The sequence below is a fragment of the Salmo salar genome, chromosome ssa02 (genome assembly GCF_905237065.1).
Source record: "Salmo salar chromosome ssa02, Ssal_v3.1, whole genome shotgun sequence".
NCBI classification, from domain to species: domain Eukaryota; kingdom Metazoa; phylum Chordata; class Actinopteri; order Salmoniformes; family Salmonidae; genus Salmo; species Salmo salar.
The window spans coordinates 14,392,092-14,406,913 of NC_059443.1; the positions used below are offsets into that span (position 1 = coordinate 14,392,092).

Consider the following 14,822-nt stretch of genomic DNA (forward strand, 5'->3'; position numbering starts at 1 on the left):
CTGAGCTGATGGCGGGAGCCTCCAGGAGACAGGGAGAGATGGAGCTGAGCTGATGGCGGGAGCCTCCAGGAGACAGGGAGAGATGGAGCTGAGCTGATGGTGGGAGCCTCCAGGAGACAGGGAGAGATGGAGCTGAGCTGATGGCGGGAGCCTCCAGGAGACAGGGAGAGATGGAGCTGAGCTGATGGTGGGAGCCTCCAGGAGACAGGGAGAGATGGAGCTGAGCTGATGGTGGGAGCCTCCAGGAGACAGGGAGAGATGGAGCTGAGCTGATGGCGGGAGCCTCCAGGAGACAGGGAGAGATGGAGCTGAGCTGATGGTGGGAGCCTCCAGGAGACAGGGAGAGATGGAGCTGAGCTGATGGTGGGAGCCTCCAGGAGACAGGGAGAGATGGAGCTGAGCTGATGGCGGGAGCCTCCAGGAGACAGGGAGAGATGGAGCTGAGCTGATGGTGGGAGCCTCCAGGAGACAGGGAGAGCACCAGATTGCTGCTCTGTTCTGTACAGATAACCTGCCTGACTGGCACAGCCCAAACTAGTGACAGATTAAAGACCCGAATGCTTGTAGCTCTTCACTCAGAGAGTGTGTGTGTGTGTGTGTGTGTAGCAATAGTGCTTCTGACAGATTTCACACACACACAAACAAATTAGCTAGCTAGACTGGACCATCTGGTAGTTCAGTAACTCAGGCCTCGTCAGGCGCGTCAGGCCTCAAGCCATGAGGAGGAATCTGATCTGACAACAGAGGAGTCAGGGGAGTGGGGGAATGGCACCCTCCCAATTCAGAAGATAGGGAGGGATGAATACAATAGAGGTGAATGAATACTGTGATTAATATTCTAGATAATTATTCTATGTAATCTTGAGTACTGCCCTGTACTGGGCAGTACTGCCTTTCTATGGACGCTGACCCTGTCACCTAGGGAGTTAGGTTTGGGTCTTAAGCGTTCTGGGACAAATGGTGTTGAGAAAATACCATAAAATATGGAATGGAGAATGGAAAATGGTGTTACTGATTGAACCAGATCAGAGGCTGTTCTATCTGGCTAGATCCAAAGTGCCTCTGTAATTATGATCAGTACTTAAAAAAAAATATTTAAAAAAATTATAATTTCCCCACTGCAATTTAAACCAACCAAAGCGCCGAAGTACAGCAATGGCTCAATTACGTATTTTTCGATATGTTTCCATGGCAACAGGAGGCTGCATCTCACATCAACCACGTGATGAGTAAGTGGCTGATCTTTCTTCTTCAGCAGGGTATCAAAGGGGGTGAAACAAAGAAGGAACAGAGAGCGAGGGGGTGAGAGAGGGGAGTGAGAGTGGAACGGGAGAGAGAGACGGGGGAGAGCGAGCGGGTGGGGGGAGAGAGCGAGAGAGGGGGGAGAGAGAGCGAGAGAGGGGGGAGAGAGAGCGAGAGAGGGGGGAGAGAGAGCGAGAGAGGGGGAGAGAGCGAGAGAGGGGGGAGAGAGAGCGAGAGAGGGGGGGGGGGGGTACAGCATCCCTCAATCTCTCCATCTCTCTGTGTGAAGGAGAAAAACGGCCTCTCAGGGCGGCAGCTCTATATTTATCCGACCGCTCATCACTTTGCTTCTGGCCACGGAAGACAGAAACCAGGCAGAATAGAGCGGCCCAGTTTTTTCCTCCTCTTCTCTCCCTCCCTCCTACCCCAGAGGACACTGGGAGCTTTTGTCCTTGCAAAAGAAGTCAAGAGCGATCCAAGAGCGGGGCGGAGGGAGGACAGCAGGTGATCTGTGATATTTCACGTGTACTAAACACTACAGCATGTAAGGAGCTGCTTCTGAAACCTGAAGCCCTACTGCAGCGTCGGCTTCAGCACTCGCTGGAAATGTCTTGTCAGTGGTGGGATGCTGTGCTAGAACTCCTGTATCAAAGCCAGGATGTATCAGGTGTGAGGGTGTTCCCCTTTCTGCTTATTTAGGCTTCACACACACATGTACTACAACGCTATAATAACGGTATGAATTTCAGCTTTGGGTAGCTTCCCTTCACTCTCCAGGGAGTTGTACTTTTTCAGCTTGACGTACAAGGGATTTGCAGTTCTATCCGCCACTCACCTGGGAGATGTACTTCCTCCAGAGAGGCTCCTCCTCATTGATGTCGAACTCATTCCAGCCATGGTAGGCACGGCGACGGGTGACCTCACTGTGGGTCAGGCCGTACTGCAGGTCAGCCTGAGGGAAGGAGCATGGTTACCAACAACAACGCTGTCAGGTGACTAGCGTGTGATGACGAGATGAGGGGCTCACCCTTCAGTATGCTGGTGCTGTTTGACAGTTCAGTGATGCTGACTAGGCCTAACTCGTGTCACCTAGCTATCTTAAGATGAATGCATTAGCTAAGTCGTCTGGATAAGAGTGTCTGCTAAACGACTCAAATGTCTATGCACTAATGGTAAAAATTCTACATTTTTCACTGTGCCATACGTACCTGCAGGAGACATGTTACTTCGTTCACTGGTAATTGGCTGGCTTGTTTTGAAGTTAGTACTGGAACCATGGTTTTATCTTCATATTGGGGTTGTTTCTCGGGAAGCTGCAGCAGACAGACAATAACATTAGGAGAAACAAGACATATCCATTATCCTTGTATATAGCCCCGGTATTGGGATTTTATTGTGTTACTATTTTCCTTTAGTTTATTTAGCTAATTTTTCTTACTTTTTTAAAACTCTGCATTGTTAGTGAAGGGCTGGTAAGTAAGCATTTCACTGTAAAGTCTACACCTGTTGTATTCCGCGCATGTGACAATTTGATTTGATTTAACACAATCAAAAATGTAATCCCTTGCATATTTAGTGTAGTCCAGGCAGCATGATGCTAAAACTACACCCACAGAGATTAGATGGTAGCCCTTCTCATCACGCCATAGCCTTTGCTATATCATAGCTTTAAGATTAAGGCTGCACTTCGCTCCCCTATGCGAATGCTAGTTCTGCCATTAGGCCAGATGTCCTACTGACCCCCAGGTTCCACCAGGCAGCCAAACAATATCACTCATACGAGGTCACCGAGATCAGGCATACCAGGACTAAGGCACAAACATGTTTCATGACAATCAACAGCTTTTTGGTGATCGTTTTTTCAAAAGACAAAAAAAAGCATGATGGGAAAAAGAGTACTTCACAGCAACGTACCATGTGCCAACTGGTTGCAATGCAGAGCTAAGTTATCTAATCCATCAACTGAGGTCCAGCAAAAGGCAGTCTGCTGTGTTCCCTCTGCCAACATAGACAGTCAACACCTGTGGTTACTCGTCAGCCCTCCTCGTCAAACAAACCATCTCACTCCGTTGCCGTAGGGAGGACTGTAGGCAGGCAATGACACAGTAACCGTACGACAGGCAGGGGGATGAATGACCTGTTCTGTGCCTCTTCATTGCCACCGGCCGCACCTCCTGGTCCTGCCCGTAACATCTACTGCTAAAAAGGTATCCAACCAACATCTGTCTGTGTGTCTCACAACACCCCCAGAACCACCAAAATCCCGTTCCTTCTCCTCCCTCGCCTGGTGTCTTCCCTCTCTCCTCTCCGCCATTTAGATGAGACAAAGTATCTTACATAAGTAAGGAGGCTGGAGAGTGAATCCTCTCAGGCTAACAGAACAATCTAATTAAGAGTGACAAGAGCTTAAACCTGGATCAGACTCTCTCTGTCTGTCTCCCCTCATCTTCACTCCCTCTCCCCCTCTCCCCCCTCTCACTCCACTCGGTGTAGAATAATGAATGAAAAGGTCACACTTCTTTCTGTGGAAGTGAAGAGCTCTAGAAGAAAAGCTGTAGAGAAGGAGAGGGCCTAGAGGCATGGAGGAGTGAATGAGTAGAGAACCCCTCGCTCCTCCTCTCCTCGTACTTCCTCTCTCTTTACCATCTTCCAACCGCTCTTTAGTCTTCTCCCTACTCAGGTTCTGACAAGAGGCAGTAGTAATTCCCACTCTACAGGGTTACTCATTTTCTGGCCAGCCAGATAGGCTAGCTACCTGGAGCAGAGGCATGGCCAGCCAGATAAGTCAAAAAACCTACAGCCCAATCAATCAGAAAAGCCAACAAAACAAACATTTATCTATTTTACACAGAAGACACTATAGTTAGCTAAATGAAGAGTTAGATTAAGTAGCCTTCTTATACCAGGGGAACATCCCCAGAAAGGTTATATTACACCAAGTGAATGCAAACCCTAACAGACACATACAAATGAATACACCCTAACAAACACACAATCTATCAAGGCTCTCCAATAGTGCTGAGCCATGTCTTTTAAACAACTAATTGACCTGTCGATTTTTTTCTGTGAGCTCAATGCACACATTGCACAGTTTCTCTAGAGATGAATCAGATCCAAGTCTGAACCGTGCGATGTAATAGGGGGTTGTACTTTCCCACAGGCCAATATTCCACATAGTTTAGGGCATAAAATGTGGTAATTAGCTACAATGACCATAATCCATTGCACATCTTCTTGTCCAGTCTGTGTTTATTTTACGCCTGCTACAGAAGAGAGAAAAATGCACTATTGTGAGGGGATATAAAGAGCCGCTGTTGCATTGCGAGGTATCTCTACATGAAAATACATAATCTAAGTGATTGATAGTTGATAGTCAGCAGTCATAAAAGTAGGTCTTATTTACTTATAATAACTACTAAAATAGATCTATAGAGATGAGATGACTTGGAATGAAATAATAAAGTCAAAAAAAAGTGTAATATACACAACTTAAATATCTTATTAAAGTAAAGTATTGTGAATAACTGATAAGTGATCAGCAGTAATGGACAGTCACTACCATCATGGGACTTGTATTAATTGTTTTATTCTGTGTTGTTACAGCATTTCAACCCACATAATGCATAGTGCATTTAATGTTGTTTTTTAAAATAAAACCCCTTGATTATTATTATTATTATATATTTTTTTAAACGAACCGAAATCGAACAGACCTCAAAAAGCACTAACCACTCAGCACTACTCTCCAACCCTGTTCCTGGAGAGATACCCTCCTGTAGGTTTTCACTCCAACCCTAATCTAGCACACGTGATTCTAATTATTATACCTTTATTTCAAAAAGGAACAAAGACTGAGACCAAGGTCTCTTTTACAGCTGGGCCCTGCGTATACATGTTTACACATACAGTTTAGGTACAATGATTCAAAAACTAAACAAGACAAACAAAACGATCACAGATAACACAAAAAATTAATACAGGAACAGATTTCATTTACACATAGTAGAATAACCTAACAGCACAAGAACTTGCATTACCCAAAACAGTTACAAGCAATACAAAAATAAAAATGCTCCAATAAATATTTAAAATGAGCAATGGGGACAAGAGTCAAGTTTAAGTTTAGTCTGCAGGCTATTCCATAGGCAAGGAGCGTAACAGGAAAAGGCAGCTATACACAACTCTATGGAAATCGCATGGGCCTCAAGTGTAATCCATGCTTGAGACCTGGTTTTAGGAATTATAATTCTAATATTGATGAGTGATGATAAATAAGAAGGTAGCTTATTCAGAAGTGCTTTATAGACAAACACGAGAGCATGTTGTTCTCGTCTCATGGACAGCAAAGTCCAACCCACATTTTGATATAAAACACAGTGGTGAGTTCTGTAGCTAGCACCCGTAATAAACCTAAGTGCGCAATGATAAGTAGCATCCAGCGATTTAAGTGTTGATGCCGTAGCATGCATGTAAATAATATCCCCATAATCTATAAGAGACATAAAAGTAGCTTGCGCAATTTGTCTTCTATTTGTAGAGGACAAGCATGTCCTGTTTCTATAGAGGAAGCCTAGCTTGATTTTTTGCCATTTACAAAGTTCGTCAATATGCATTTTAAAAGACAGTTTATCATCCAACCATATCCCTAAGTATTTATATGCAGAGATCTGATTAATTCGAGAACCATCTAAGCTCGTAAGTGCAAGTGTATTTTCAACCAACTTTTTGAACCTATTAAAAAAAATCATTAAATGTGTTTTCTTTGCATTTAAAACAAGTTTCAGCTGTATAAAAGGCCCTTGTAATATCTTAAAATCTGTCCCCAATAGTGGTAATGCTTGGTCAGCCGTTGAAGCGATAGAGTACATGACAGTGTCATCAGCATATAAATGAATTTGACACTATCTCAACACCGATATTGTTTAATTGCCTTCCCTGTGGCTCAGTTGGTAGAGCATTCGAGGGTTCGATTCCCACGGGGGGCCAGTACAAAAAAAAATGAAATGAAAATGAAATGTATGTATTCACTACTGTAAGTCGCTCTGGATAAGAGCGTCTGCTAAATGACTAAAATGTAAATGTATGTAGAGAGTGAACAGTAATGGACCAAGTATAGAACCTTGTGGGACCCCTTTAACCAACTCCAGTGGCTCTGACTGGATGCCGTCAACTAACAGCCTGACTTCTATCCTTTAGATAGTCATGAAACCAACGACAGGCATCCAGTCCCAGTCCTATTGACGACAGCTTACCCAAAAGTATTGCATGGTCTACAGTGTCAAAAGCTTTAGATAAATCTATGAACAAGGCGGCACAGTACTTTCTATTATCTAGGGCATTAGTAATATCATTTACAACACGTACAGTGGCCGTAATAGTACTGTGTTTAGGTCTAAAGCCAGATTGATTACTAGAAAGAATATTGTTAACAGTTAAAAAAGATGGTAGTTGCCTATTCACCAGTGACTAGAATTTTAGCCAAACAGGAGAGCTTAGAGATGGGCCGATAATTATCCAATTCACTACCATCACCTCCCTTGAGGAGTGGTAAAACAAAAGCCGTTTTCCAAGATTTAGGAATCTTTCCTACGACAAATGTTTGATTAAAAATATGCATCACTACACCAGCAATAATAGGTGCCGCACACTTGAGTAAATATGGATCCAGATTGTCAGCGCCTAATGATTTCTTAGAATCTATAGCAGATAGTGCAGATAAGACCTCATCTTCTGTGACTTTTTGAAAATTAAAAACCGGCTTACTGTTTTCCACATCAGCTGAAGGCCAAGGGACTGAAACAATAGACTGGTCAGGATCACGTTGGCCATTTTTTCTTTCAAAAAGAAAACCACCAGAAATAAAAATGCTTATTAAAAACATCACAAATTTCAGTTCGGTCACTGATGATCCCAGATTCCGATGTAATTGGCTTCAGCAGGGAAGTCAAGGAGTTCTCGTTTAAGTGAGTTGACAGTTTTCCAGAATTTAGTGGGATCACCAGCAGACTCTGTCATAGCATCAAATCACAGGAGAACCAAGGATTAGTTAGATTTTTTACTCTTAAGTCGCTTTAACGGGGCGTGTTTATCAGCCATGAAGGTAAAAATTTATGAAAAGAAAGAGAACGCTAAAACTGGGTCCATTATGCCGTTTACGGATAAAAGCTCAATAATAAAGGTCATGGATAAAAGCTTGCTCTGAGAAGTGTTTATAGTTTCTCTTTAGAATTATACGGGGGTCAGGTTTTTTTTTGCCTAGTATCTCCGATACATGCAATAGGGCAGTGGTCACTGATGTCATTAGCAAATAACCCACTAGCTATATATTTGTGAGGTGTATTTGTTAAGATAAGGTCTATTAATGTAAATTTTTGGGGGTATAGTTATTAGTTGAGTAAGATTTAGTTCGTTACAAATATCTTTTAATTTAAACGATGCTGGCATCAGCCAGTCCAGATTGAGATCTCCGATAATCAATAATTCAGAGTTTACATAATTAGACATTAACTCAAACAATTGCTTAGTGCAGATACCAGAGCTGAGGGTGGGAGATCGATCAGATACCGGAGCTGAGGGAGGGCGATAATCTCCCGCTAGCGTTAATAGTGCATTATGACCAAGGACTAGAGGTCGACGGAATGGCCGATTAATTAGGGCCGGTTTCAAGTTTTCATAACAATCGGTAATCGGTATTTTTGGCCACCGATTTGCCGTTTTTTTAACACCTTTATTTAACTAGGCAAGTCAGATTAAGAACACATTCTTATTTTCAATGACGACCTAGGAACGGGGGTTAACTGCCTTGTTCAGGGGGGATTCGGGGATTTGTTTTTGCAACCATCTGGTTACTAGTCCAACGCTCTAACCACCTGCCTTACATTGCACTCCACGAGGAGCCTGCATGGCAGGCTGACTACCTGTTACGCGAGGGCAGCAAGAAGCCAAGGTAAGTTGCTAGCTAGCATTAAACTTATCTTAGTTTTTCCTATCAATCTTAACAATCACTAGTTAAACTAGTAATATCATCAACCATGTGTAGTTATCTAACGTGTCCTGCGTTGCACATAATTGATGCGGTGCCTGTTAATTTCTCATTGAATCACAGCCTACTTCGACAAACCGGTGATGATTTAACAAGCGCATTTGCGAAAAAAAGCACTGTCGTTGCATCAATGTACCTAACCATAAACATCAATGCCTTTCTTTAAAATCAATACACAAGTATATATTTTTAAACCTGCATATTTAGTTAATATTGCCTGCTAACATGAATTTGTGTCACTGCTCTTGCGTTCATTGCCTGGCTCGTTGCAAACTAATTTGCCAGAATTTTACGTAATTATGACAACCATTGAAGGTTGTGCAATGTAACAGGAATATTTAGACTTAGGGATGCCACCCGTTAGATAGAATACGGACCGGTTCCGTATTTTACTGAAAGAAAAAAACGTTTTGTTTTCGAGATGATAGTTTCCGGATTCGACCATATTAATGACCTAAGGCTCATATTTCTGTGTGTTTATTATAATTAAGTCTATGATTTGATAGCATTCATTCAAACAGCACTTTCGTGCATTTTGCCAGCAGCTCTTCACAATGCATTGCGCTGTTTATGACTTCAAGCCTGTCAACTCCCAAGATTAGGCTGGTGTAACCGATGTGAAATGGCTAGCTAGTTAGCGGGTGCACTCTAATAGCGTTTCAAATGTCACTCGCTCTGAGACTTGGAGTAGTTGTTTCCCTTGCTCTACATGGGTAACGCTGCTTCGAGGGCGGCTGTTGTCGATGTGTTCCTGGTTCGAGCCCAGGTAGGAGCGAGGAGAGGGACGGAAGCTATACTGTTACACTGGCAATACTAAAGTGCCTGTAAGAACATCCAATAGTCAAAAGGTATATGAAATACAAATCATATAGAGAGAAATAGTCCTATAATAACTACAACCTAAAACTTCTTACCTGGGACTATTGAAGACTCATGTTAAAAGGAACCACCAGCTTTCATATGTTCCCATGTTCTGAGCAAGGCACTTAAACGTTAGCTTTCTTACATGGCACATATTGCACTTTTACTTTCTTCCCCAACACTTTGTTTTTGCATTATTTAAACCAAATTGAACATGTTTCATTATTTATTTGAGGCTAAATTGATTTTATTGATGTATTATATTAAGTGTTCATTCAGTATTGTTGTAATTGTCATTATTGCAAAAAAAATGTTTTAAATAAATAATTATAATAATAAAAAATAAATAAAAAAATTATAATAAATGTAAAAAATATATAATAATAATAATAATAATAATAATAATTATAATAATAATAATAATAAGGCCGATTAATCGGTAGCGGTTTTTGGGCCTCCAATAATCGGTATCGGCGTTGAAAAATCATAATCGGTCGACCTCTACCAAGGACCACATTTAGAACTAAGCATTCTTACTGTTCAGGAACAGAAGTTGAAATGGACACAGTGACATCTAGGTTGCATTTAACATATATAGCAATACCTCCACCTCTACCCACTCTGTCTGCTCTATAGACATTATACCCAACTAACAGAACATCTGAGTCTGGAACAGAGACACAGAGCCAGGATTCAGATATAATCATTATGTCAGCATGTGATTGCGAGACCAGTATTTCAATCAAATCTAGCTTTTGGATCAAGCTTCTAGCATTCAAATGAATAATTCCTAGGCCACTATTTCGAGAGCTCATATCAGATGGAGCATTCAAGGTAATATTAGATGAGCGACGCTTCCTTGTGTAACTACTGACAGGCCTGAGTTGGATGGAGATGAGATTACTTCTAACAATACCCCTCTGCGAGGAAGTGGCAACACAGTACCTCGACACTAGTGTAACAATAACATAAAGTCCATCAAAAGTTTCATCCATGTTAGCAGCACCTGTAGAACTATTTAAAGCTATGGGGGGGAGCAGTCAGTATAGCCTGATGGGGAATCGACCAATTCCGATATCAACCCCCATGGCTATATATTGTCAATTCTCACATGCCCTGTATGAGGCTATAGTGAGAGCCAGGTTTGAGGAGAGAATGCTTGTACTAGAGGTCGACCGATTATGATTTTTCAACGCCGATACCGATTATTGGAGGGCCAAAAAAGCCGATCCCGATTAATCGGCCGATTATTATTATTATGTTTTTTTTAATATGTATATATACACACGCACACACAGCTCTGAAGTGACAACGATACTGAAGAGTCTGCTTAGGAGACAAATACTCTCAACTGTTTGAATAATAAAAATAGAGTTTAAGTTACCTGTGATGAATGCTGAAAACAAAAACTGTAATTTCTATATGCAGGAAATCCTATTTTAACAATGGGCATGGTAAGAATTGACTATCAAAATGCGAGTCATAATTCCCATGACACCTTTTAGCAAAATCTGAAAAGCGGTTCCTTCATTTATTCCATAGGATATTTTTAGATTAACTTATAATAAGGTCTGTGTTTGGTTTAGGGTTACACCACCTTGCCAGTGTTATAACTGTGTAGATATCCATAGGATATAACTCTGATCAATGTAAGCGAAGATAAAACATTTTGTCGAGTGGATTTATGAAAATATGTTGACAAACGCTACCTAGTGAGATTTACACGGGTATCAAAACGCCGAGGCGGTTTAAGCACAAAACACAGACCTTATTTGAAGTAGATCAAGACATTCTCTATGGAAGACATGAAGCGGTAAAATAACGAAAGAACCCCTTTCAAGATCAGCCGCAAGTTATTACAGGAATTATGACGCGTCGACTATTTCTCTCTAAACCATATACCTTTGACTATTACGAGCCTGCTGCTGCCTTCCACCGCTCAGTCAGACTGCTCTATCAAATCATAGACTTAACTATAATATAATAAACCTTAGGTCATTAATATGGTAAAATCCGGAAACTATCATCTCGAAAACATTATTCTTTCAGTGACATATGGAACCGTTCCGTATTTTATCTAACGGGTGTCATCCATATGTCTAAATATTCCTGTTACATCGCACAACCTACAATGTTATTTCATAGTTCCGTAAAATTCGGGCAAATTAGTTCGCAACGAGACAGATTCTGTATACCCTGATTCTGCGTGCAACGAACGCAAGAGAACTGACACAATTTCACCTGGTTAATATTGCCTGCTAACCTGGATTTCTTTTAGCTAAATATGCAGGTTTAAAAATATATACTTCTGTGTATTGATTTTAACCTGTTGGGGATAGGGGGCAGTATTTGCACGGCCGGATAAAAAAACGTACCCGATTTAATCTGGTTACTACTCCTGCCCAGTAACTAGAATATGCATAGAATTGTTTGATTTGGATAGAAAACACCCTAAAGTTTCTAAAACTGTTTGAATGGTGTCTGTGAGTATAACAGAACTCATTTGGCAGGCCAAAACCTGAGAAGATTCCAAACAGGAAGCGCCCTCTCTGACCATTTCTTGGCCTTCTTGATCATCTCTATCCAAAACAGGGGATCTCTGCTGTAACGTGACATTTTCTAACGCTCCCATAGGCTCTCAGAAGGCGCCAGAACGTTGAATGATGACTTTGCAGGCCATGGCTGAAAAACAGTAGCGCATTTGGTAAGTGGTCGATCTGAGAACAATGAGACTGGCGCGCGCGTGCACGAGACGACTCCATGTTTACATTTTCAGTCTTTGAACGAAAACAACGACTCCCGGTCGGAATATTATCGCTTTTTTACGAGAAAAATCGCAGAAAAAATTGATTTTAAACAGCGTTTGACATGCTTCGAAGTACGGTAATGGTATAGTTTGAAAAAAAATTGTCACGAAATGCGCATCACCCTTCTTTACCCTTCGGATAGTGTCTTGAACGCACGAAGAAAACGCCGCTATTTGGATATAACTATGGATTATTTGGAACCAAACCAATATTTGTTATTGAAGTAGAAGTCCCGGGAGTGCATTCTGACGAAGAACAGCAAAGGTAATCCAATTTTTCTTATAGTAAATCTGACTTTGGTGAGGGCTAAATGTCTAAATAGCTAGCCCGTGATGGCTGGGCTATCTACTCAGAATATTGCAAAATGTGCTTTCACCGAAAAGCTATTTTAAAATCGGACACCGTGATTGCATAAAGGAGTTCTGTATCTATAATTCTTAAAATAATTGTTATGTTTTTTGTGAACGTTTATCGTGAGTAATTTAGTAAATTCACCGGAAGTGTTCGGTGGGAATGCTAGTCACATGCTAATGTAAAAAGCTGGTTTTTGATATAAATATGAACTTGATTGAACAAAACATGCATGTATTGTATAACAATGTCCTAGGAGTGTCATCTGATGAAGATCAATAAAGGTTGGTGCTGCATTTAGCTGTGGTTTTGGTTTTTGTGACATTATATGCTAGCTTGAAAAATGGGTGTCTGATTATTTCTGTCTGGGTACCCTGCTGACAATCTAATGTTTTGCTTTCGTTGTAAAGCCTTTTTGAAATCGGACAGTGTGGTTAGATTAACGAGAGTCTTGTCTTTAAAATGGTGTAAAATAGTCATATGTTTGAGAAATTGAAGTAATAGCATTTCTAAGGTATTTGAATATCGCGCCACGGGATTCCACTGGCTGTTGACTAGGGTGAGACGCAAACGTCCCACCTAGCCCATAGAGGTTATTAAGAAAGGCATTGATGTTTATGGTTAGGTACAGTCGTGCAACGATTGTGCTTTTTTTCCCGCAAATGCGCTTTTGTTAAATAATCCCTGTTTGGCGAAGTCTGCTGTCTTTGTTAGGAAGAAATAGTCTTCACAGTTCGCAACAAGCCAGGCGGCCCAAACTGCTGCATATACCCTGACTCTGTTTGCAAGAGAAGTGACACATTTTCCCTAGTTAAAAGAAATTCATGTTAGCAGGCAATATTAACTAAATATGCAGGTTTAAAAATATATACTTGTGTATTGATTTTAAGAAAGACATTGATGTTTATGGTTAGGTACACGTCGGAGCAAAGACAGTCCTTTTTCGCGAATGCGCACCACATCGATTATATGCAAAGCAGGACAGGCTAGATAAACTAGTAATATCATCAACCATGTGTAGTTAACTAGTGATTATGATTGATTGATTGTTTTTTTATAAGTTAAAAGTTTAATGCTAGCTAGCAACTTACCTTGGCAATGTAAAGCAGGTGGTTAGAGGAGTGTTGGGCTAGTTAACGTAAGGTTGCATCCCCAAGCTGACAAGGTAAAAATCTGTCGTTCTGCATTTACATTTTAGTCATTTAGCAGACGCTCTTATCCAGAGCGACTTACAGTAGTGAATGCATACATTTCAATTCATTTTATAAAACATTTTATGCATATTGTATGCTTATTGAACAACAATAACCTTTAAGCCAGATGTGTATCTGGCGTATACGACTGAAATGATTATCCGTAGAGCGTGGAGACGGGAATGGACCTGAAATAACGCATTGTTTACCTGATTTAACTACAGTATGAATCAGTGATTTAAAGTCCTTTTTAAGTTGCTCAGATTCCTGTAGTTGAATATCATTTGACCCTACATGGACAGTGATAGCTGAAGCAGTCGGGTGTTTACTAATGAGTAGCGGGATCATACAGTCCATGATTAGCTAGTTGATAAACTGAACCAGGTTAGTTACAACTGGGGTTGGAGTGAAAGCCTACAGGAGGATAGATCTCCAGGAACAGAGTTGGAGTGATAACCTTCAGGAGGATAGATCTCCAGGAACAGGGTTGGAGTGATAACCTACATGAGGATAGATCTCCAGGAACTGAGTTGGAGTGATAACCTACAGGAGGATAGATCTCCAGGAACAGAGTTGGAGAGCTCTGGTCTAGATGTAATGCTGTGCTTCAGGCGTTGCTGGAGGCCTATCCTATGAGGACAATCTGAAGAAGTGTAAGGTGTGCTATGCTTCAACCATGACCTTTAACCTTAACCCCTGCAAGAGAAAAAAAAGCCCCTTACAGGTGTGACAAGTTCTCCAGCAAACCTTTTTTCAAGTGGGAACTAGCGAGCCAATCCATTCTCTCGGCTACACTGACAGAATGGGCCCCTCTAACATTCTGAGAGAGGCAGATGGAGAGAGGCAGAGAGAGAGATGGAGAGAGGCAGAGAGAGGCAGAAAGGGAGAGAGAGGCAGAGAGGGAGAGAGGCAGAGAGGGAGAGAGAGGCAGAGAGGCAGAGAGAGGCAGCGAGGGAGAGAGAGGCAGAGAGGGGTGGGGGATTTGTCCATAACCTGGATTTGTCCTCTGGTTGAGTATTCTTCTGACTTACTTCATTCTTCTTCTTTTATCCATGCAACTCTTCACCTGTCTGTGTAATTTAGTGACCAGTTGAAATGACATGTTATTGCAGTTAGGCTTATACCATGGCTTGGCTGAATACTCCATTCTGATTGGTCGAGAGAGTGTTGTATTTTATGATATACGCAACACAAAACCTGCTATACTGTAGAACGCCACACCAGGCAGCGGCAAGTTGATACCGTGAGAAAGGGGGTTTGAAAGAAAGATGAGGGTGGTGATAAGGCTAGGTTACTGCTGTACGCCGACTCACCTTCCCCTATGCT

The 14,822-nt window shown here is 41.6% G+C and overlaps 1 protein-coding gene across 5 annotated transcripts in view; it reads right to left on the reverse strand.

The window, feature by feature from the left end:
• Window positions 1-14,822, reverse strand: part of LOC106574737 (calcium-transporting ATPase type 2C member 1) — a 55,622-nt gene that overhangs the window by 27,297 nt on the left and 13,503 nt on the right. For all 5 annotated transcript variants that reach the window (XM_045712885.1, XM_045712891.1, XM_045712867.1 and 2 more), the window contains 2 exons: window positions 2,451-2,555; window positions 2,078-2,194 (listed from right to left, as the gene is read on the reverse strand). In XM_045712885.1, the coding sequence (XP_045568841.1) occupies window positions 2,078-2,194; window positions 2,451-2,555 (222 nt within the window). The remainder of the gene's footprint in view (window positions 1-2,077; window positions 2,195-2,450; window positions 2,556-14,822) is intronic.